The sequence below is a fragment of the Idiotropiscis lumnitzeri genome, chromosome 2 (genome assembly GCF_059441095.1).
Source record: "Idiotropiscis lumnitzeri isolate Australia: NSW breed Sydney's pygmy pipehorse chromosome 2, RoL_Ilum_1.0, whole genome shotgun sequence".
Lineage (NCBI taxonomy): Eukaryota > Metazoa > Chordata > Actinopteri > Syngnathiformes > Syngnathidae > Idiotropiscis > Idiotropiscis lumnitzeri.
In genome coordinates this window covers 5,515,067-5,538,256 of record NC_142392.1, presented here as the reverse complement: position 1 = coordinate 5,538,256, position 23,190 = coordinate 5,515,067, and the positions used below count along the sequence as shown (strand labels likewise).

The 23,190-nt window shown below is 46.6% G+C and overlaps 2 protein-coding genes and 1 non-coding gene across 5 annotated transcripts in view; 2 read left to right on the top strand and 1 right to left on the bottom strand.

Annotated features, from left to right (window-relative positions):
• The window catches only part of syn3 (synapsin III), a 54,176-nt gene that overhangs the window by 6,295 nt on the left and 24,691 nt on the right, over nucleotides 1–23,190 (top strand). For all 3 annotated transcript variants that reach the window (XM_088289103.1, XM_088289102.1, XM_088289101.1), the window contains exons 2-6: nucleotides 452–920; nucleotides 4,738–4,795; nucleotides 8,342–8,433; nucleotides 11,888–12,044; nucleotides 12,313–12,402. In XM_088289103.1, coding sequence (XP_088145229.1) covers nucleotides 511–920; nucleotides 4,738–4,795; nucleotides 8,342–8,433; nucleotides 11,888–12,044; nucleotides 12,313–12,402 — 807 coding nt within the window. In that variant the 5' untranslated portion in view covers nucleotides 452–510. The remainder of the gene's footprint in view (nucleotides 1–451; nucleotides 921–4,737; nucleotides 4,796–8,341; nucleotides 8,434–11,887; nucleotides 12,045–12,312; nucleotides 12,403–23,190) is intronic.
• On the top strand, nucleotides 6,365–6,436 carry trnaq-cug (transfer RNA glutamine (anticodon CUG)). Its single transcript has one exon. It is a non-coding gene; the product is annotated as a tRNA-Gln (tRNA).
• Nucleotides 12,451–21,590, bottom strand: LOC148341433 (metalloproteinase inhibitor 3). Its single transcript, XM_088289104.1, has 5 exons — nucleotides 21,328–21,590; nucleotides 17,221–17,303; nucleotides 16,214–16,325; nucleotides 14,922–15,043; nucleotides 12,451–14,169 (listed from the first exon to the last, which is right to left on the bottom strand). Exons 1-5 carry the CDS (start codon nucleotides 21,452–21,454, stop codon nucleotides 13,972–13,974), a joined length of 642 nt encoding a protein of 213 aa, XP_088145230.1. The 5' UTR covers nucleotides 21,455–21,590; the 3' UTR covers nucleotides 12,451–13,971.

The following is a 23,190-nucleotide window of genomic DNA, read 5'->3' as shown; positions in this document are numbered from 1 at the left end:
TCACTTAATGTGAAATCAGTCCACCTTTTAATCAGGTTTTGGGGGCTCGTCTGCCTTCTCGCTGCTCTCCGCCACGTTGGCTTCTACGTGTTATATAACTGTTTTCATCCCCAACACTGCCGTCCTCAGGGGCTTCTGTCTGCTCCACAAAAAAAAAAAAAAGCTGTGAATCCGCACTCCCTATTTCACATCATTACCGCAGACCGAGTTGTCTCCCGACATGCGCAAGCAAGAGCGTCAAAATGGCCAAAGGCGTTGATTTATTTTTATTTTTTTGATTGTTTTTTTATTGAGTTTCCACCCGATGATCTCACATGGCACGTTAATGTGCTGCGGCAACGTCACAGGTCTATAATGAGATTGTGCAGGTGTACCTAATGAATTGGGCTTTGAGTATTAATCACCTACACTGTCGAATTAAATGCTCGTCCTTTTTTTTTTTTTTTTGTAGGACTTTTTCCCCCCCAGCGTACTTCCTTTGGCCTGATCGCCCCACCAGCCGCAGTCACCATGAATTACCTTCGCCGGCGCCTGTCCGACAGCAGTTTTGTGGCCAACCTCCCCAACGGCTACATGATGGATCTGCAGAGGCCGACCCCGCCGGGGTCCTCCACCTCCTCGCCGGCCTCCCCGGCCACGGAGCGGCGACAGCCCCCGAGCATCCCGACCCCGACCCCGGCCCCGGCTCAGGGCTCGACCCCGAGCCCGGCCGCCGGTACGGGCAGCTTCCTCAGCTCCTTCTCCAGCGTGGTGAAGAGCGCCCAGATGGCGCAGAATGTCGCGGCCGCCGCTCATGCAAAGACGGCGGCGGCGGCGGCGGCGACGAATGAGGGAGCCCCAGCAGGAAGCAGTCAACCTCCAAAGCCCGTGGTCCGCAAACCCAAGATCCTGCTTGTTGTTGATGATCAGCACACGGACTGGTGAGCACCCTATTTTCTCACCAACTTTAAATTACACATCATTATTGTAATTGAGCAGTCTTTCACTCGACCCAGTTGTCCTAGTTTTTGTCTTCGACAGATTCGACATTTGAATCTTTATTTATTTATTTATTTATTTATTTTGAATCACACCAATCTAGTTCCGGCACCACCTGGTGGCATCTTGGTGCCAAGCAGCTATGGTTGGAACTTCATTAAGTCAGGACATAGCCTTGTCTAATTTCCTCTTTGCAATGAACGTACATGAGACAATTTATCACTTGCCATGCACTGTAACGTCATGCAACATTTAATTAAATCTTGTTTTTTCTTTCTTTTGATTTGATTCAATCGCTCAAAAGTGGCCAAATTCGCAACTCATTCCAACTCACTGCCATTTTTTATTTTTAAGAAGCTATTAAAAAAAGTCTGATGATTAGCTGAGGTGTTATGCCACCATTTTGTGCACTAAGTCTAAAAAATGGGGCAAGCAAGGCTTTTTCCTCTTAATCGTGCTTCCCCTTCTTGTATTCAAATTCAAAAGGCATCTTAAGTGTCGCGGTTTATTGAGAGCATTCGAAGAAAGGCGACGCTTTGTTCGGACAGCCTCTCATGCGATTATTTCGTCTAATTTAATTTGCAGGAAAACCATGGTGGCGAGTCCTTTGCTCCATATCTGACGGAATTATAATAAAAAAGCTTTAAGGGATACTTTGATATCACCACCTCAAGATGCGCAGCGGGTCGCTTATCAAGCGAGCTCGACCGAATCAATAAACCGACTCTCTCTTTTCATGAATTGTGATTTTGTAGCCCGTCATCAACGGGGCGCCTCAACCTCTGCTGACGCTCTACTCGATATTTCCAGCCCTCTGAATAAGTCATCAGCAGGGATCATTACGCACTGCAAAGGCTCTGCGGGGATGAAGCTCAGGTTCCAAAAATGATCACTAAATGAATCCGCCCCGCTGACAGCCTTTGCACCGTTCTTCCTTACAAGGAAGACCATCTTCTTTTCTCTCAGCCACCTGCTTTGATATCCCGGCGGGGGCTCTGACCACATTGCAGAAAAAATAGGAGATGGGATCTTTCTTTTTCACCACTCTGTGGCGCTGTTGTTCATCTAAAATGACTGCAATGGGTGTTGTAGTGAGCATCTTTGGCCAGCAGATGGTAGTGTTGTGTAGCCACTTTTTTATGTGCAGTGCACATTAAAATGATTTCTACCCCACATATTTTCATTGGCCGGGATGTAAGTACCTAAAAGTAGGAGTAGTACGTTGTGTTCGTTTCAGTACTGTGAAGTAGTTTTGAATATAATCTGTAATAAATATTTGGTAGGCAGTCACAGCTGAATGCTTAAAGCTTGCACTTTCGTCTGAGACAAGTGCAAGTCGTAAAAAAAAAAAAAAAAAAAAGAGAGAGGGCAAATATTTGCCCGCTGCTTTGGCAACGCATCCGTGTGGTGATGTTGGCTCTTACTGTCGCACTTTAAAGACAATGTAAAACCTGCATCCTCATATTGGCGATGGAGGAACTTGAAGGACGCTGGCACATGAATCAAAATGAAGCTGCTCCGCTCATGCCATTGCGCCCAAATATGGTCGATGTGCAGCGTACCTATGCTGATGCCGTCCAATCAGATTCCTCGTGTGTTTCCGAGCTGCCTTCACTGGAAGTGCTCGTTGAACATCCATCGCTCTCCGCCTCAGGACTGAATTTTCCTCCTGGGCATTCCAGCCGAGTGGCAGAGGTCTCTGGGGAAACTTCGCTCCATCCTGAAAGGCTTGGCCTCCAGCAATGACTGGCGCACAAAAGCGGTACACAGCGAGTCGCCGCCACCACCAACAACTCCCCTACACCCCCCCACCCCCCTTTTTTTTTTTTTGCCCCAATGTCTCCCCTGGACTTGCTATCCATCTCTCCCAGGACAAGTCGCAAAATGCCCTGCCAAGTTGCTGTCCCCGTGTTTGCACTGCGCTTTGAATAATACGAGCAGATAGGTCACTTTGGACATTCTCTGGAAATGTTTTCACCGCTTGGCGTAATTCGCAGAACTACTGGACATCACCGTGATGCCCAACCATCAATTGAACGGCAAATAAACCGAGAAAGCTTTGAAAAAGTACAGTGTAAAGGAGGAGCTAGTTTATGGACGAACTGCAGATTTGGACAGACGCTTGAAGTCGCCTTTTCAATTTTGGGTTGGATGAAACCCGCAGACATGGCTTGAGCTCCTTTCATTTTTGTAGTTTATGAGGCGTGTTACCACCACCTACAGGACTGGAGTGGAGTTGTAACAACTGCACATTTTGACTTTTTTTTTATTATTATTATTTTTATTTCTTTATTATTATTTTAAATATTTTATAATTGTTTAGCTTTGCTATTTAATGTCAGGCAGGGCTATTAATACCCCATTCAGTTCGTTACTCTTATTTTTATTTATTTATTTATTTATTTATTTATTAAGTATCGGTGGCTGGTATCGGCATCCTTCTCGACTACATGATACTTTATAATATATCTGTATCGGCTTGATACGTGGTATTGGCAAAGGCCCACCTCTACTAAAAATATTCGATATCTTGCCTGCGTGAAAGAAACACTGCCGACTGTTGATGACTGTGTTTCATTGAACTTGACTTGTGCACGAACGTTTCCGCAAAAAAGTATTCTCCTGCTACAAATAAATAGCAGAGGAGGTTTACATAGCGGGCGTGGGCACGAGAGAGAAGGAAATTCCGGGCCTCTGCCCTGAGCCCAATGTTTACATGTGAACACGAGCAAAACGGAGCGCCTCGTAAATTAGCGCCGTCGCTCCGAGTGACGACACATTTCGCAATGTCTCGGAACGCATTCCTGCCGTTTTCAGCGAATCAGGATCTGGGATGGGCCGCACTCACTCTCGACTGCGGTTGGGCCTGGGGTGACGGGGGCCACCGCGAGCGTACTATGTAGGTCAGTTAGAATATTCACCACTTCCAAAATGACAGCAAATGAGACCTTAAACATTTAAGTCGCAACAGCTGGGACATCTTATGGACGAGATCCCCCGCAGCGAGCGTAATAAAGAATAATGGTTGCACCTTAAAGGACACGTGCGGGATTTAGGAGAATGAACGAACCGTGTTTTGGTGCGAACGGGTCGAGAGGCAAATCCCAAACAGCTTGTCCCAGTGACCGAAGGCCTCCAACATGTAGCGGAGATTCCGAGCACTCGCCTGAAGCCTTTGACAGATTGTTGGCGGTCCCACGGCTGCGAGGGGTGAGAGTTCAGCGCGCCGGACTGGGACACAGCATGGCTATAAATGCAAAGCCATTTGAAACGTGCTGAGAAATGCACGTTGGACTTTTATTATTATTATTTTTTTAAATAAAAAAATATTCTTCCCACTCCCACTCAATTCCTCCCGCGTATAAAAAAAAAAACAATCCAAAGAGTTATCCCCTTTAACTCATTCACTGCCAGCCCAGGTAAAAATGAAAGTACGTCTATTTCCGTCAATGGTAGCGAATGAGTTAAACACCTTCACTGATGATTAATAACATGAGCTTGCCAGGGAATTCTGTTTACGTGAAGCCTCACGCCGTCACGTTCTGTACTCACGGAAAATATGAGCTTGCATATTTTGCACGGTCTGTTTAAACGTCCCCTCCTGTCAAATAAACAAAAGGCTATTTTGGGGGTTGTTATGACTCACGGGCTGGTTTGTCCGGGCTAGTACCTGAGCACTCGTGTTTTACTGCTTAAATAAAGCGGCCGGGGTCGTGATGGCAATTGTTTTTGTTAGTCTGAACGTGTGTTTCTTTGCAGGGCCAAGTACTTCAGAGGCAAGAAGCTGAATGGGGAATACGAGATTCGCGTGGAACAGGTACATATGAAACAGGAAGGTGTGTGTTATATTGTATGACAGACGTAATGTAGCCTGCGTGGCGGCTAGAATGAAAAAAAATGGCTTCAAAGCAAAAAAAAAATAAAAATGAAGGGAATTACATGTGCATTGAAGCAATCACGTAGCTGAGCCTTTAGTTTGCTAGCTGACGCTAACGTAGCGTGGGAAAATCCATAGAAAACAATTAGCCTCTGTGGCGGGTATAACCCTTTAAGCAGCATATTTTGAACAGTACATGTTAGCACAGGTGTGGGCAAACTACGGCCCGGGGGCCACATGCGGCCCGTTAAACGTTTTAATCCGGCCCGCCAAACTTGAAAAAAATTAAATGAATAAACTTTATGTTTTATTTTCTAAATACTGTTTTTTCAAAGACATATTTTATTGTAATGCTTTTGTTCACTTTCATTTCAAAGGAAATGTATTTTTTTTTCTCCGATGAGGTGAGGTTACCAAAACACTCCATCCCTCTGTCAAATTTTAGAACCCATTGTGGTCCGCCAATCCAAAACTTTGCCCACCCCTGTGTTAGCATCAGCTAGCAAACTTTAGTTAGCTAGCTGATGCTAACATTTAGTGGGTAATTCCATCGACGACAATTAACAAACACATTTTGACCAGAAACGGCGAGTTAATTTTTTTTGGGCTGTTTTTAATTGTCATTACCGTATGTTTTAGTATAAATAAGTAAATACAATACTTTTTATTATCAGCCACCGTCCGACTTATCTCCGGCAGGCAGCCGTTATCACTCATACCTGCGCAGAAATGCGTCTAGACGTGGCATATTTACAGTGTGTAGATAACGTCTAATTTACGTCCAATAAGCGTCGTGTTTTACATCTGCAAGCCATTGTTGAGACTGCGGCATGCTTTGAAATGGAGTGTTGGCTTTTTATGGGCCAAAAGAAAAAAGGGGACCGCATAGAGTGGGACTTTACAGCCTGCTTGCGCAACTCTCTACTGTTGTGGTCACGTCGTCTCTTTTGGTGCTACATTGGCTTTTCTGAGATTTTTTTTTTTTTTCTGATGCCGCCTTGTCACCGCTATTGAGCCTCTATAAAAATGTTAATTAGGCCCCTTTAAGTCCACGAGTGAGGGGGGATCAGAATGGTGTTGCGCCATACAAGCCCCCCTCACCCCCACACACCCTCCAAAAGCTTGAGGTGACCTACTTAGATGTCGTTGGGCCCTCGGCAGTTTCCCACAAGTCCTCCAAGTCAACGCTCACAAGTCGGTAGGCCTTCATCGCTCCGAGCTTCGGCTTTGGTGCTGCTGCCACTTAAGTTAACATGGATGGCAGTCGGTACGAAGCCAGAGCATCGCGACCACATCCTCCCGATTACTTTAAAGATGAATTTGGCAGACAGCTGATAACCACACAATGTTCAAGCCTTGTTTTTGTGACCTTACCGCCTTCTACTTTGGCAATAGCAACTCTAGCGCCTCCTTTGGCCACTAGACGGAATAACAGGTCGTAACTGGCTGCTGCATAGTTGTCATAGCTGTCTATATTGAGTCACGCGGTGCAAGGTTTATGCTAGGTGGGGTTCCATGGTGTAATGGTTAGCACTCTGGACTCTGAATCCAGCGATCCGAGTTCAAATCTCGGTGGAACCTTCGTTTTCATTTAAAAAATATATACATATATATATATTTTTCAAATAAAAATTGAACGTCATTTCATTTTGAATGCCAGGGGTCTTCTAGTATCTTTGGAGAAAAATGAACCCTGGACTGGAGGCAGTTGTCCTGCGTATCACTTCCTGTTTTCCTTTCCCAGGCGAACGCTGCTCCAGGATGACTGTTTGCATGCGTTGCCATGACGCCGCTAAAAGCCTCCCATCCTAGCGTTCGGGCCCCGGCACCAGCCGCTTCGACCATTCATGTCGCTGCCATCACTTTTGCTCGGCCGATCGCACGGCGTGTTTATGTGGCGCTTGCCAATATTTTGCCCACTCTCTGACGGGGATTTGCTTGGCAGGCTGTCAAGACGGAGATCACATATGCATGCAGGAGCGTGGCTGTGCATTTGTGCGGTCGTCACACTCTTGAGCACACGCATGCCGCTTTTCTGAGGCAAGTGCATCATGTCCTTGAAGCAAATTGAGTGTGACCGACACCTCGTTGCGCCCCCCCCCCCTCAAAAATAAGGCGCCGGCATTTACCCGCCTCCTTGCTCTTCCTCCGTGAATGAAACGCATTCAAATGAAAGGAGGTGGGTGGCATTCCTTTCACCGATGACTCACATCGTCGTGTCGTCAGAAAGCGGCGCTGGGGATATTTTCCTTTTTGTTGATGTTGATGAAAGCTCGTGTAAAGCTCCGGCAAAGCAGGCTTAACGCCTCAAACGATGGTCGGCGTATGAAAACGTGCAGATAGGCAAGGACTTAACTTGCCGGGCGTATCGGCTGATTGAGTTGAGCAGCGGGTCAGCTGGAGGATTTACGGTTGTTTCAATAATAATAATAATGCCTTTATTAGTCCCACAATGGGGAAATTCGAGATTCTAACCCAGGCCTCCTGGGGAGACTGGGTCCTGAACGCGGCGCCTTAGACCACTCGGCCATCCTGGCAGCCACGAGATTCGAACCCAGGCCTCCTGGGGAGACTGGGTCCGGAACGCGGCGCCTTAGACCACTCGGCCATCCTGGCAGCCACACGCTAATCGACGAGCAACATTTATCGAGTCGAGGCACGAAGAATCAGTTTGTAAATTAATAACTCAAATTCATTAAAGAAAAAAGAAAAAATGCAATGGAAATTGTTCACCCCTTATTAAAGGGAAAATGTGAAATTCGAAAAAAAATAAAATATTTGCAATATGTTCTATGTACCTTGGCATTCTTATTAATATCACGTTCGCGGAATATGAGTTACGCAGTAAAATCCACATGTTTTTGGCCATCTCAGGGGGCGGCCATTTTGTCACTTCTATGGACTGCAAAATGGCCGCCCCCTGCGATGGATAAAAACACTTAATTCATATTCCACAAACGCAATATGAATCAGAATGCTTTTTTTTTTACTAGGAGACCGGCACAGAACATATTTTTGTCAAGAAAATTTTGGGTTTGACTACCCCTTTAAGAAGCACAAAGTTGAAGTCCTACCACCCGGACTGGATCATTTCCCATTTTTTTTGTTGCGTGATTGTGTCAACTGTTATTTGAAGTCTTGTTCTCACCGGCACGTCAGTCCAAAGTCTTTTTCTGGAGTCTGGGAGGTCGCAGACTGAGAACAACCTCGTTTGACTCCCGTCACATGTCTTTTTTTCCTCCCGCCGGGCTTTCTCTTTTTTTTTTTTTTTTTTTTCCAAGTAATATGCAAAATGAAGTCAAGCACAAAGTCTTTCTGTTTTGATTCATTAAAATGTCTGATAAAAGCGCCACATATTACAACCTGTCACAATTGTTTTTTAAAATTTTTTTTCTGTTTTAATCACACCTTTTGTGCCCACAAAAACCAAATGAAGCATGATGTGTCGTTATAGGGTATTACATTTTTTTTTTTTTTCTTTCCCAGGCAGAATTCTCTGAGATCAACCTGGCCTCCTACGTCACTTCAGGATGCATGGTGGACATGCAGGTCAACAAAGCGGGCACCAAAATGGTCCGGTAAGGCAAACTATCATAAAAAATATTCCGAAAGATGGTTGCAGCAGTTTGCAGCTCCAACAGTAGCAGCGTTCCGACACGTGAAACCGAGTATTTAAATAGAGCGTTATGTTAAATCGAGGCTCAAGGAGAGGGACGATCAGCTGATCAGGGTGGCAAAGATGACATCATTTTTAGTTGCACGAGTCAGCCGCGTGCTTTGTCTTCTCATGTCACAACAACTCTCCTTTTAGACTGTTTGGCTTATTCGGGCGTCGGCCTCCACTTCACCCCGCTTATCGGCGTCGAAAGTCGAGGAACCGATTGCACACGCGGCAGGAATAATCACACGCTCGGCGAGTGTTGTTCTGCCCTCGTCAAAATTGACATTGAGGTTATTGTGCGTGCGCGCGTCGCATAATTTCGGCGTTATCGCCGTAATGATGGAGAAGCCAAATTGGATGCAGATGGTGTGACTGCCGCCTTATTGGCCGGCAATGGCGCTCATTGTCAAAACGCTTGCGCTTTTATGACTCTGCCCTTGTCTACGAATAGCACCGCATAGCGCCGAGCGGCCCGGCAAACAAACGTCCTCGAAATGGAACTTTCGCGCCCAAAAGCGAGATGAAAAATCAACACCCCCCCCCACAACCTTGATGGTGCTTTTGGCAGCGATTCGGTGCACCAGATGTCGACAGATAGAGCAAAGTCATAACATCAATTTCCCACGCGCAGACAAAGCAACGTTCCGCCTGCATATTTTCTCGGTGGCCGCATGTTCCCAAGTCTTGCACTTTGACGCCGCATCATGTAGTCGTGCCCTTGCATGCTTCTTGAGGCGGGTTGGCACTTTGGACTTTAAACCAATCATTCCTCCTCTTGGACGACTTGTTTTTGCTTCCTACTTAGCGCTGAACACAAAAGCTAAAGGAGTAGAAATGCGTAAAATGACCCATTGGGGACTGGAAAAATCTGCAAAGAGGTTCTCATATTGCCCAACATGATAAAATGTCTCGAGAGTTTTCTAGAAAGTTCCGTCTTTGGTTCCCGCCAGGTTTCTTTTTCCGTCGGGCCTGTCAAAGCTGTTGTTGAAAGCGATACCGGCCGACTTGAATGCTGCCGAGTCGCGTCCTGTGAGCTGCCGATCAGCCGGCTGTCAGCGACTTGCCTTGTGATTGTCTTGCGGCTTTTGCTTTGCTTTCCCGGGCCACAGAGTGCGAAAAGAACACCTTGGCTTTTGCTTCGCAGCCCTCTGAAGGACACGGCTGCTGCACGCGTCTCTTCGTGCGCGACATGACGTGTTGTTCTCGGTTGCGCTTGCTTTCGTCAGTCCCTTTAGAGTCTCCGCGCGTCGCTGCCAAAACCTCCAGCGGTGAGCTGCCGGTCTGGCTGCACGGCCAAAGCGCCGTCTTCCCGTCACTTATCAATAAAACACGTCGATTAATCGAGCTGGTTTTTACACTCGCCGTATCTGTTTGGTCGGCATAAAAGGAAACGGCAGTCGGGCGTGTTTCTGCTTTGTGGCGTGGAACTTTTATCACAGCAAACATCAGAATTGAATGAAACGCAACTTTTAGTGCAGTTAAAGTGGCTAATTAAGACCGGCCGGGTGAAGAAGTGCGTCAACGAGGCTGTGAATGCTCACTTAGGCTGTAATGAAACCGAATCAATTTGTGCGGATTCGGCTCGTGCTTTACGGCACTTTGAGAAGTCGCCACAAACTTATTGGATGTGGCAGAACGGCTTTAAATTAAAAAAAAAAAGAAAAAGTTTTTTGTAATGACGCATGACATTGATTTACTTGTTTGGCCAAATGCGGACAGTGTGAAAGATTTCCCCCGGCCTCTGCGACAGGTGCACTGAAAGTTAATTTCCGATGCCTTGACCTTTTTTTTTTTTTTTTTCCTCTCCCCTTCAGTGCGCGATTGAAAAGAATTCAGCCGGATTACATAAACAGATCGTTGTCTGATTCTTGTAATTTTCCGTCCGGATTAAGTCGTTCCCGTCTTTGCTTTCCTCAGGTGACGATTTAGCGCTCGGGACCACACAGAGCGAATTCCGACGCATACGTACCACAAAGACGAGCCATAAAACCTTTTCCACTGACCCTCTTTAATCAGCGAAGGAAGTGGGCTGCCCGGAGCTGCCGCGACACCTAATACTACAGAGAGGTTCATCTCGTTACAGGGCAAATAAATCCTATTCGCAGACGCGGCTTTAGGGTGCCGGGGGGCACTTTGGCTGTAATGAAACGTGTCCGCCATCTCTGCTTTTGTAATAAAACCGCCTCGACTAATTCTCTCAGCGATTGATTTTTTTCCCGTCCCCTGCTCGACTGACTCACTTTGGTTCGGCCATGTTGGCAATTTTTTCAACTGGCTGGTTTGATAGCACCCTGAAATTATTATTATTATGTTTTGAGCCTATTTTCTTACAATCACATTATTTCGACTTGTTGCTGCTGCTGCTGTTTTAGCTTTAAAAAAAAAAAAAAAAAAAGAAAATCCCGCTCCGGTGCTTTGTCTTCACAATGGCGATGAGCTTTGGCCGCCATCCCCACACTTGGGCAGGCCTGACCAGGCAACCACTTTGAATTTGAGCCTGCGCCAGATGGCGCCGGTGCCACCGCCACAATTACAACAAGTCCTATATTCAGGCCGCTGCGCCGCAAAATGAGGCTTCAGTCGGCCACTTCACACACACCAACTGGCTCCTTTGGATGCGATCATTTTCTTTTTGCAAAGATTATTAATATCAAGATTAGCTTGACTAAAAATAGTACTTTAGCGCCCATAAACTGCCACTACGTGGCATGACATTAAATGATTTGGCACCACTCTGAATTTCTTCTACCGAGCTATAACGAGGACACTCGATGTGCGGCGGTCGTGTGTTCGCTCGAAACTTGTTTTGGTTCCCGAAGGCCTGAAGGACCGGTTTGATCCAGTATAAATTGCAGCTTTGCAGCCACCGCGGGCGGAATGCCGCAGGAGCGACGGCGGCAGTCGGGAGGAACAGCTGTCGTCGTTCTGGAAGCGTCCCCTCGTGGTCGTCCTGTCAAACGGAACACTTGACGTCCTTCAAGAGCTCGCCGGGAAGACACGCTCGTTATGCTTGTGCTACTTTGTGTCGCATGAGATGGGGTAAAACCCGGTTTATATTATTTTGGCCAAACCCACGCACGGTTGAGTGTCACCTTTTGCCGAAACAGACTTTGAATCGCGGCCAAAGCGATTTGAAACGGCTACTCGATGGCTTGCTCGCTCGGCCCCTGGCCCAGAACGATTTGGAAAGGAAGGATTAGGTTGTGTTAATTGGATAGATAGTCCAAAAAGATTAGGCGCTCCCCGGGGGGCAAGCCGGTAAATAAATCGCGCTTCCGAGTGTGGACGCGGGGTCCAGATGTTGAGTCGTCCAGACAGAAGTGTAAAACCTTCAATCAATCAATCAATCAAAATGATGGTTTTGTGTCCAGGTCTTTCAAACCGGACTTTGTCCTGATTCGCCAGCACGCCTACAGCATGATCCCAGGGGAGGACTTCAGGAACCTCGTCATCGGCTTGCATTTCGGCGGCGTGCCGAGCATCAACTCCGTCTTCTCCATCTACAACTTCTGCAGCAAGCCTTGGGTGGTAAGTCAATTATTAGCCGCCCGCCGAAGCGGCGCTCCCTCCCTCCCTCTCGTCCTCCCTCGGCCGCTTCATTTTTGTTTGGGCTTTTCCAATTGGAGCCGGAACACGACAGGTGACCTCCGGAGACTGGCGTTATGACTCATTCTGCGGTTGAACGATTCACGATGCTGCAGTGGGAAAAAAAGAAAAAAGGGAGGCAGCCTCGTAGTCTGCTTGCTTTTGAAAGATGAGCTTGCTTAACTAAGACGCTTCATCATTTGTCTTGCAGTTCTCTCAGATGATAAAGATCTACCACTCCCTCGGTGCAGAGAAATTCCCCCTGAATGAGCAAACCTTCTTTGCCAACCACATGCAAATGGTAAGTGTAAAAAAACACAAAAAAAAAAAAACACACATGCTCACCATCTCATATTCATTCGATCTTTATTATAAAAATATAAAATAGCCATACTTCAGGAAACAGCGTTTTACACACAGACTGTACACAGTTTCCTCGATTGGATTTTTTTTTTTTTCTCATATGGATCAAACTTGAGACACTATTTACATAAACGGGAACCACAGAATGGGACACACAAACGCCTCGGTCGGAGGAAGAAAGCGCTATTGCCATTTTAGTCGGCCTTAAAATGAAGCAGCCTCATTTTTACACTCAGTCGAGTCCTTTTTTTTTTTGGGGTCTTTGACAACCAGGCCGAAGCGTTCCATGGCGCATTCAAAGTCACACGAGCGATAGCGAAAGTTCTTCCGATCCCGAGGCAATTGTGTGTCTATCAATTTAATGGAATGAACTGAAGATACTGCTCTGGAAAGAAAAAAATAAGAAAAATGAATGAATTTTGTGACAATACTGTTGCGGTTATATGTGTCCATTTGAAATAGTTCCAGACAAAAAAAAAAAAAAATCTAAAACCTCTGCATATTGATTGGTTTGTGAAAAGTAGCAGACAAGGAATTTATGATCACACTTTAAAAAAAAAAAAAAAAAAAAAACCAACAGCACAATATTCAAAATGAAAATGCTGGTCCTTCATTTAGGACAGATGCCTGTTTTTTTTTAATATTATATAATATAATATGATATATATATATATATATATATACATCCACAGCAAATCTACCGTCTGATCCAGATAAATAAGTTTTACAGAGGTTGCACTTGACTTGATAATTCATTTCTGTAGCTTATGTACAATAAAAAATAAAATCTCACCATCTGTGGACGTCGCTGCGTCGGCACTGTCACAGACTTTTTTTTTTTTTTTTTCTGCCTTCCAGCGAAGAATTTAAACACCGTCAGTGTCGACTGCACTGAGGGAATCAACGATTAGTTGAAATAATTGGCACATGGTCCTTACAGTACGGCTTGTGTACTCTAAAAGTTATACGGTACTGTCTTGCTTTTTTTTTTTTTTTTTTTTTGTTTTTTTTTTTTAATCTGGGGGGTAATTTTAGCGAACTTGATTTCAATGATTGTGTCTGAGTTTAGATAAACGATAAAGATCCCACTATAGAGGCTGAGATCACGGTCATACATTCTTATTTAAAGTTGCCTTTTTTTTTTTTTTTTTTTAAACACCATTTAACCCCAAATGAATATTACGTTTGTTAATTGAGGACTTGGACTGAGCGGCAACAGAAAAAAATGTGAAATGGAAGTGCTGCAAAATGAGCACTGCAATGGACTGGCTGTGTTTTTTAATTAATTAATTAATTTATTATTATTATTATTTATTTTTTTTGTGTGTCCAAACTCATTTACTACCATTGACGGATAGATACGTCAATGATCTTTTTTTTTTTTTTTTCTTGACTGGTCATGAATGAGTTAACATTAGGCTGAGTTTTGAAAGTGCTGTAATAATACAAGGGGCAAATTGGGGGGAGGCAACGGTTTTTGAGGCAAGACTCGCTCTGGTGTGGGGTCTCAGGGGTCAGTTGTGTTGACGACCGTTTTGTCGCGGGCGTTCATGCCCCGGTACCAGCTGCAGTAGCCCTCCTTCTGCTGGATGCAAGCGTAGTGTCGGGACTGGTAGCCCGGATAGCCGAAGTGGGACAGCATGTCCGTCCATAGGCACTCGGTCTTGGAGGTCACGAAGCAGGGCAGGTAGTGGCACGGCTTAATCTACACGGAGAGAATCGGACGTAAGTTTGCGTTCCAGTAAGTCAACTTTTGACGGCTAAGTAGATGCGTTCTATGTTTGTGAAGAAGGAAGCGCAAGAAATGAGCCTCATTGAGCCCTGCGTCCGCTTAAGGCACTGATGTTTTCGCCTGGCACCCCAAAGGATTCCGTTAAACGCTCTCACCTCCAGGTGTTTGCACAAAACGGAAGATTCACGCGAGTGTAACCGCTTCAAGGAGGTAATGAACGGAAACGCCGTTTATTGACAGAAAGCCGCAGTCGCCAGCTGCTTATTTGGATGTGAATGAGACAAATTAAGTCCAATTTCAAGTTGGCAATTTTGGGTGTTTAAAGGTCGGCGAGATTGTCCTCCACGGTTCAGAAGCGCTCAACTTCCTGCGTTGGAGTCATTTTCGTAAGTGCGAGCGAAACACTTTTGGAGCGAGGAGCGTTTAACAACTTTTGTGACGTTTGCGCTCAAGTGAAGGTTTGATGGATGGGCTTTTCTCGATTGCCTCGGGGAGGCTCGCTTTAAAGGTCCTGGGAACAAGGAGGTCTTTGTCAGGATCCGCTAATACTCGCCGATGATTTTAGCAGATGTCGCACTTGCGTCGATGGAAGTCAATCCAGGCTGGTTTTACGCGGCATGAATTTTGGAAGGAAGACCGTCGAGGTACATCGAGTTACACCGTCGCACTTGATGATTTTCCGCTACGGGTAGCAAGCGCTCGAGTCCGAAGTGGTTTGCACTCACCCTGCAGTTGCAGCCCAGCTGGTAGCGGTGGTTGATGCCTTTCTTCTGAGCCAACGAGAGGCGCTCCCATCGCTCATTGAAGTTGCAAAGTCCCGTGTACACCTTGCCGTCGTACACCCGCCCTAGAAAACAAGCCAAAGATGTCCGTCGCTTTTCTTAAAAAAAAAAAAATTCTAAATGATCGCTGTGTGGATGAATCCCGATGAGGCTTGTGCTGCTTTTAAAAGTGCGATTGTGATTTAAAAAAACGTATGCAGTCTTGATTACTATCATCACCATCCCAAGAAGCTAACTCGTATTTTTTCCCCAATCTGTAAATATACACGGCACGTTTCATTCGCGCGTGGTAAGACAACCTCGTACGCTAAGCCCAATTAAACCGCCGCCCCTATTTCTGAATAGCCAAAGGTCACCGTGGGTCTATTTTGGGCTCTGTGGACTGTTTGCGGCTTACCGACTCCTGAGACAGGTGCTCTCCGGCCCTTCCCCGCCATCCCCTGTGAACCTCCGGCTCGCAGCGCATCCCCGCACAGAGGTTAACGGAGCGGCTCTGACATCGCGGCGAGCGCGTTGTTCCTGGCATACCGAAGCCATCAAAAGGCGCCGAAGACGGCGCCTTCCACATGCCCGCGCGGCTAAACATAGTCGCCCCCGAAAACTGCGCTGATGTCACTCGCACCCGGGCCGGAAAAACATGGCCAGCACCCACGGGATGTCGTTACGGTATTTGCAGGTCCGAGCGCGGCGCGGGTCGCTTACGCCAAGCGCGGCGGGCTCCAAAGTAAACGCCACTTCTGTTGGAAATAGCAACTCATGAAATGGCCTCGCTGGAAAACCGGTTGCTTCCTGCTTGCTTGTAATTAAGTCGTTAGCCGGAGAAAAAAGTTCTGCCGCCAAGGTCGTGGATTTTGGAGAGCCCCTAAACCGGGTGGTGTCCAAACTGCGGCCCGTGGGCCAACTGCGGCCCGCCGTCCATTTTTAATTGGCCCTGCTTGAATTTTTAAAAATAGAACAATGACCCACACTTCAACGTTTGCCCGAGTGTAGTGCACTTCTCAGTTTTAACAGCAGGGGGAGCTACTGTTGATCAAGGCAGAGGTCAAAGAAGCAGAGAAGTTAATGCAAATGAACTGCATCACGCCAGCAAGACATTGTTTCCTATGTCGGAAGAATTAAGCTTGAGTGCTAACTAAGTAGCTTAGGCTAAGCCCTCTTATTTAATTTCAATGTTTCTCCACATTTTTGCAGCCCCAATTATCCGGGTGTGTGTGAAAGACGTTTACGTAACTCACCTGTGATAAGATACTGATACTTGTTGATGTCAAACTTGACTCCGCATAAACTTTCCGAGGCGTCCGTGTAAATATGCTGCACATGCTGGATCTTTTCGAATCCTTTGTACATCTGCAAGACATGAGAAGCGAAGCTGCGGTTCAACAACATGCGATGAACCAAAAAAAATAAATCAATCAAATAATACTCGCGTCGTGCCGTAGCCTCTCCCTGGCACCGCGCCCTTTACTTCGCCTCCACATAAATGATCCGGCATGAAATTAAGCATGTCGGCTTTATCAGATGACATTCCTTAAGGAATGCCTCGCGGGAAAAAGGAGTCTTAGCGCCGTGCCCTAACCAAATGATAGATAACACGATTATGTCGCGTAATGTGCTCGGACTTTGATGCTGCGTTGGCAAGCCGCGCCGATATTCGACGCTAAGCCGCCCGACTTCGGCTGCCTCTATTTAGCTCAGGTATGCCGAGTCGGCGTTTGCCCTGAGAACTCTCGGCTTTTTCTCCGGCGCAATTTATTTGTCTGGGAACAACAGGAAATCCGTGTTTAGACTCACTGCTCCCACAACTAAGCGTTACTTAATCCCATCAATTCAGGGGGGCGGCGTGTTTCTCGTAGAATTTGTTTGAATTTGGAAAGAATCTCATGCTTCATCAGCCCGGCTTGTTAAAATCAGCAGACGGGGAATGCAAATAAATAAAGCACGAGGTCAGGTCGTCCTGTCAAAATGCGCTCCACTGTTGACCAAACAACGCGAGTGTTTGCAATCATGCCGTGGAGGACTGTCGGAATGTTTGCCGGAGATGTAATGCCTGCAAAGCCGCGTAATCCCCCAGCCTGGCTCCCCCGTCGAAGCCGCGGGCCGATGTCAGCATCTCGGAGAAATATGCGGCGTTACGTAAGAATATCGGAAGTGACGCGCGACCACCGAAATTGACCGTGGCGTCGCGATGTGTCAGTCCAAAACCGACAAACATTTCAAGAAGCGAAAAAAAAAATCGAGTCACCTTCATCTGCTTGACGGCGTAGCGCATGGTTCCGAAAGGTCCGTCTCGCAGCAGCTTCTTGCCCACCACTTTAGCGCGAATGACTGCAGAGAGAGAGAGAACAACTTTTGCATTCCATCAACTTTGAGCAAGTGAGAGGCATTAAAAGACCGATAAATACAATTTCAGAACCAGATTGGCACTACGGTAAATCCGTTCATCCGATTTTTGGCCAAACGGGCGGGAAACACTATAAAGGGACATTTGGAGTTTTATTCATCCAGTCAGTCGCGGCAGTGGGAGTCCGAAAATAGTCTGGGGTCAGGCACTTAAAAAGATCTTATCTAAACGTCGGACCCTCATGTAAACGTTCTTATCCGACGGCGACATGTTTGCTTTCCCTCTTATCCAAGCGACGGGGCGCTTATTGTGGAAGCCCGTAAGTCGAGCCCGAGCAGACGTGCGGGTCCTGCATAAGAGATCAGTCCTCTGTGAAGTTCACCTGCCGCCAGACGCGACCGACACTGACCGAGCTTGTTATCGTCTCCCCGTGGAATTTTCCTTCCGACATTCTTCGGGGGTGGGGGGGGGCTTCGCATTCCCCAGAAAGGGAGGTGAAAAGGTGAGGAGCCTTTTTCATTCTTTTCAAGCGCAGGAAGACGGCATCCGGCTTCTCGGCTTCTTGATTTATCCTGGGGAAATAACTGGAGGCAAACGGGAATGGGGATGGAAATAAAACTCCCTTCAAGGAAGCAATGGCAAGATAGTGAAGAGCAGAGTCGGATAAAACCGGGCCCGACTGCGGATATGTCGCCGTGACGGCAGAACCACCTGTTTGCTCTTAACGATTCCCAACGTATTCTCGAGACCAAACATTCGGGATCGTAAAACTGCTCTCTCTCGAAGGTCCTTTGCCACGCAAACCGCATGTTTTCGTTCCGCTAGTTCCGAAAGATTAGGAACGCGACAATCGTCACGTCGACCGGGTCTCCTGCAAGAATTTGCTTGCTTAACCTCGCCAAGTGCTTTTTTTGACCGACCGTTTTACTGACTCATTACCGAGGAGCCTGATTAAAGAGGAATGTGCAAATATATTTTCCAACCCGGACCTGAACTCACTGACTGCCATGCCTGGTTGAATGAATTAACTTTTTTTGGCGTCTATATCCGTCAATGGCAGTGAATGCGTTAAAAACCAGTCCTCGGGAGAAATCCGTTCGTCTGTGTTTGAACGGACCGCCCGTCAGCTGATTTCACTCAAGTCCGTCCAGATAGGACGCCTTTTGTTGGACCGCAGCCACTAATTGGCCGGTGGCGGGTGCCATCATCGCGAGGAATGTGCGAGGATTTCTGTGACTCGCCGAGCTCCTCTCCGTTATATTTACGTAAGACCTCGCCGCCGAGAAAAAAAAAAAAAAAAGCCATTTCTGAAACAAGGCAGCCGTGACACACATTCGTCATTGAATTTTTCATCAGTGGGAGGCTTCCCCCGTGATAAGAGAGGTAACCGAGGTCTGTCGAGCCAATTCATTCCTCTCGGTTCCGCTTGCCGAAAGCAGAGGATTACACAAGCGCCGTCTTAAAGGTGAGCCTGTAATTGAGTTAAACATTCATCCCGGCCTACGGAGTACGCGGTTAGTCATTGGCGTTTGCGGGTATACGTGCGAGTGAGAAAATAAAACGAGGCGTACGGCGGGCGCCGGTGATTTTCTTTTATTTATTTATTTTTTGGGAGGCGAGTGGGCGCAAGAGGAATTCTCAGGACGACGCACGACCGCGCTCGAAAATAAACACCGGAAATGAATGCCTGCTGTTGAGGTTTGCGTCAAAATGGAGGAGAAAAATGGCAACCTGAATGTTGATCATGCGGGTCAGAGGTTAATTCATCAAAAACCGCTCGGAGTCCTCGATAGCGCGAAGACGCTCGGTCGCATTTTAATCCTTTTTGCGTTGAATCGTGAGTCGTGTTGCTGCCGTGCGCCGCGTCGGCCGTTTGAAATAGCGAAACCTCACGCGGTCCTTGTGGTGGTCACAAATGGCGACACTTGATACGCTTGGCCAAGGGTGCAAACATCTCAGCTGTGTATGGAATCTCGTGCCTTTGACCTGGCATTGTGTTTGAAGTCACTTTAGGGGAAAACCTCATCCACGCTTGCGTAAGATGTCAGCAATTGGTGCAAAGGAAGTAAGTGGAAATGATACATCACGAGGAGTCAAGTTTCGCTTCAAATCAATATTTCCCGGCTTGATTTCTGCCGTACCAGGAAAGTGCGGTCGCTAAGCCCAAAGTTGTGCAAAGTTTCAAAGCCACCCGGCGCTACTTGCTTAACAAAGGCCCACTATCCACACACACACACACACACACAAAAAAAAAAAAATAACAGGCCGGGCCAAGCCGGTAGCCGTTACTCTCAGTGCCTGCCCAAGCGTAAACATGGAACATGATTAAATCTCAGGGTCAAAATTTGCTGCCAGGCCTCTAATCTTGCTTTCGGGGGGGGGGGGCTCCTCGTTTCCCCCTTTTGCGAATCGGCGTCGTTTGATGGCTGGTGTCAAAGCGGCGCATCAGGTGCGTCGTGGCAAAACGGAAGCCAAAAGATGCACTCTGCAGATTCCGAACAAAAGATGAGGCAGGAACGCAAACCTAATTGAGATTCACTGAATCAAGTGGCTGCGGGTGATTCCGGGTCAAGGCCAGCGAAACAAGCGGCGAACGTAAATCGGGAAGATTCGGGCCTGTCACCATTGAAGTTGACAGTCGGAATTAGAGGCTTTCTCCCCTCGCCGCGTTAAGCGCCTCGAACCGTTTTCTATTTTGCGCCGACTCGAACTGCCGTCGTCAGCGTGCTGATAGATTTGGATCGGACTTTCTGCCGTCATATTAAATCAATCATGAAAAAATGCAAACAGAGTGAACAGGCGCAACTTTTCTCTGCTTTTATCTCCAGCAGACCTGATTTTTAGAATCGTCTGCCTGTTTGCCGTAGAAGAGATTTGAAAGTTCTGCTACTGGGCGAGAAAGCAAAACAAACATGGTGAAGCAGCACTTTGCTGTTATGCTGCAAGCAAATAGAATGCCTATGATGAAAGTTTTTCAAAGTATTTGATTTATGATATATAAATACGTCTCTGGGAAGGACAGATGCAGAAATTGCTTTTTTTTTTTCTTTTTTTTTTTTTTCACTCCATCCAAGCCTGTTGCAGGATTGATGACGCGAGGTATTTTATGGCTCTGTCTAAATGTCAAGCGAGTTCCCTTCTGAGCGTTGTGACTTGCGGGTCAGGTGATGCGAGGATACGTGCCACGCAGCGACGTGCGTTTGTGAGAGCGGCTCCGTGCTCACGCGCTTTCCCCGTTTTCGTGCCATCTCGCAATCTCTCCAATCCAGCTCACGAGGTCTTGTGATTTTTCTTTCTTTTTTTTTTTTTTTTGGGCCGACGACGGGGGTTAGGGGGGCGGTCAATAAACTGAGGCAGGCAGCGGCTCCTTGTGAGTGTTTTCATTTTACATTAGTGATTTTTACCTGTTTGGCTTGCGAACAGCAAATCGTCCGCTCTCGACTTGCCGATTTTTGAATCGTAAATTAACTTTGCAAAGCTGTGCGCTCTTAGCCCGCAGCTTACCGTTTGCATTCATCCAAGCTTGCTTACGTCAACACCGTCGACTGTGTGCGACTGGGAACGCTGCGCTTAGATGGGAATTCTTTTGACAGGCCAAATGCAAATTCCCCAAGCCCCTCCAAAAAAAATAAAATAATAAAATAAATAAATAAATAAACTTTGCATTTCCAACCACTGCCGCACGACATAATAGACACGGACCACGCATGCCGATGAGCGTCTTAATTTTCAAATTAGAATTAATTATGACCTGCGTGCTTCAGTGCATCGGAATTTAAAACACTCGGATGCTGCTGAAGTGGATAAAAGCTTGGCACCCACGTCGGAAACTCTCCTTAAGTCACGCTGGACCTGACATGAAGCTGTTTTTAGTGCTCATCAATTTCAAAAATAGTCTGTGTTGTATTCCAAGCTGTGTCTATGCGGGAGCGTTGTAACGGACGAGCCGGTTGCCGTGTCAACAGCTGTTCCGACGCATGCACGGCGCGCGGCGGGTGTTGTGCTCACCTATGTCGGAGTTGCAGTACGCGTCTTGCGGGTGCGTGAGGGCGCACGAGCAGCCCTCGGCGAGCTGGTGAAGCTGCAGGCTGCTGACGAACAGCAGGCTGAGCAGGTGGCGGAATAGCGACGGCATTGCTCTCGGTGCTGCTGGCGACTGGCTGTGTGTGTTTCCAACCCCCGCGTGGATCCGCCGGAGCTGCGCGCTTTTATGTTCCGAGTGTCGTCGGGGCGTCTGTGTCTTTGGAGCGTCTCTCCACTCTGATGGCCGAGAGCGGCTCTGGCGTAACATATAAGCGCGCCGGGCAGATATGCGGTGACGCCCCCCTCCGCTTCTGCAGGCTGGGGGCGGGGCCCACAATGATGCCAGAACAGACTGGTGGTGTGCTGGAACTTTTTTTTTTTTTCATGGATGAAAACACGTGGAAAAATAGGATTTTGCGTTTGTGTTATTTTAGTTTTTCAGCCCCATGTGACTTCGAGGATGATTACGCCGCAGATGAACAACTCTTTGAACTCTGTTGTGAATCTTGACAGTTTAACACCAATGAATAAAACGTCCCCCAAAGGAATATAGGACATGAGGATTCTATTATTTTTCCAAGTTTATTTTCTTTTTTTTCCAGCAAAAAAGCAAAATCAAGGTTATTGGTCTTACTACTATCTGTCGATTAATTTGACGATTAATCGATGAATCTTTTTTTTTTTTTTAAATAATTTCCATTAGTGTATTAGTGTGTGTATTCCAATAGTGTAAGATTTTCCAATGAACAGAAAATGCTTTTTTATTTATTTATTTTTTATTTATTTATTTATGAATCGGTTACTGGTTTAGTTCATAATGTCATAAAATCGGCAAAAATTGTTTTCCAAAGCAAAAAGAAATCTGTCTGTATTATCAGTTGAGGCTGAAATTCTGAGGATTTGGACAATTTTAGATCTCTAAATGATTAATCGATTTTCAAAATAATTGTTTAATTTCCCAATTAATTTTGCTTGTTAACTTAAATTTCAAATCCATTTAACTCATTTAATGCCATTGACGGCTAAAGACGTCAAAGATCCTTTTTTTTTTTTTTTTTTTTTTTACTTGGCTGGTAGTGAATGAGTTAATGCATACAGTCCCTAATCAAAATGATTCCATGCATATATTTAAAGCTACAATATGATACAAACTGCTGCCTCAGCCCTCCCGTGACCTTGAAGGCAGCATTCTGTGTCTCCTTTAATCCGAATCTATTCTCAAACGGCCTCACTGCGCTCAACGATCGGGGTTAAATTAGCCCAATTAAACCCGTCTTCTTCCGCCTCTGACCGTCTTGGTGAACCCGAGTGCAACCGCGTTATCGCCGCAGAGGCTTATCCGCGCCGACTGGACGAGAGCTATGTTAAGGGGATGACGATACTCGCCGTTATATAAGCGAGCCAGGAAGAATCAAATTGAGGAAATCTGACCGTTGGTGTCATTTATTATCTCACATGACGTCGCATGTGAGGTTTTGAATTTCTTTCCCAAAAGATCCTTTTCCATTCATGCCTCACACGCGAGTCACATCAAACAATGCCTCGGTATTCTCACTTTTGGCCAGTCAGTGTTTGCTCAGCCGATTACAACAGCATGACACTGAATGTTTTCTCATCCAAGAGGCCAGATCCGATCCGGCTGGACGACTTCGGCGGCGGCGGACGTCAAGCGGAAGCACGTGAAGCTGTTTGGCTGCTGCGTCTCATTTGATAATGCCTCGTCCGATATTATTTCAGCCTCCTGACCCTGACGTCTGAAATAACAGATATGTGACGTTCCCCGGTTTAGACATGAGATCGGCATGCGCGTTGCGGCCCGACCCGACTTTGTATGCCCAAATGTGGAGA

Bases quoted from the DNA above. Each gene is read 5' to 3' on its own strand.
- LOC148341433 (XM_088289104.1), bottom strand. From the start codon at position 21,454: ATGCCGTCGCTATTCCGCCACCTGCTCAGCCTGCTGTTCGTCAGCAGC. The intron at 15,044-16,213 runs GTGAGTTACGTA...CTTGTTTTCTAG, and splicing joins GTATCAGTATCTTATCACAG to GGCGGGTGTACGACGGCAAG. The intron at 14,170-14,921 runs GTGAGTGCAAAC...CTCTCCGTGTAG, and splicing joins AGCTGGGCTGCAACTGCAGG to ATTAAGCCGTGCCACTACCT.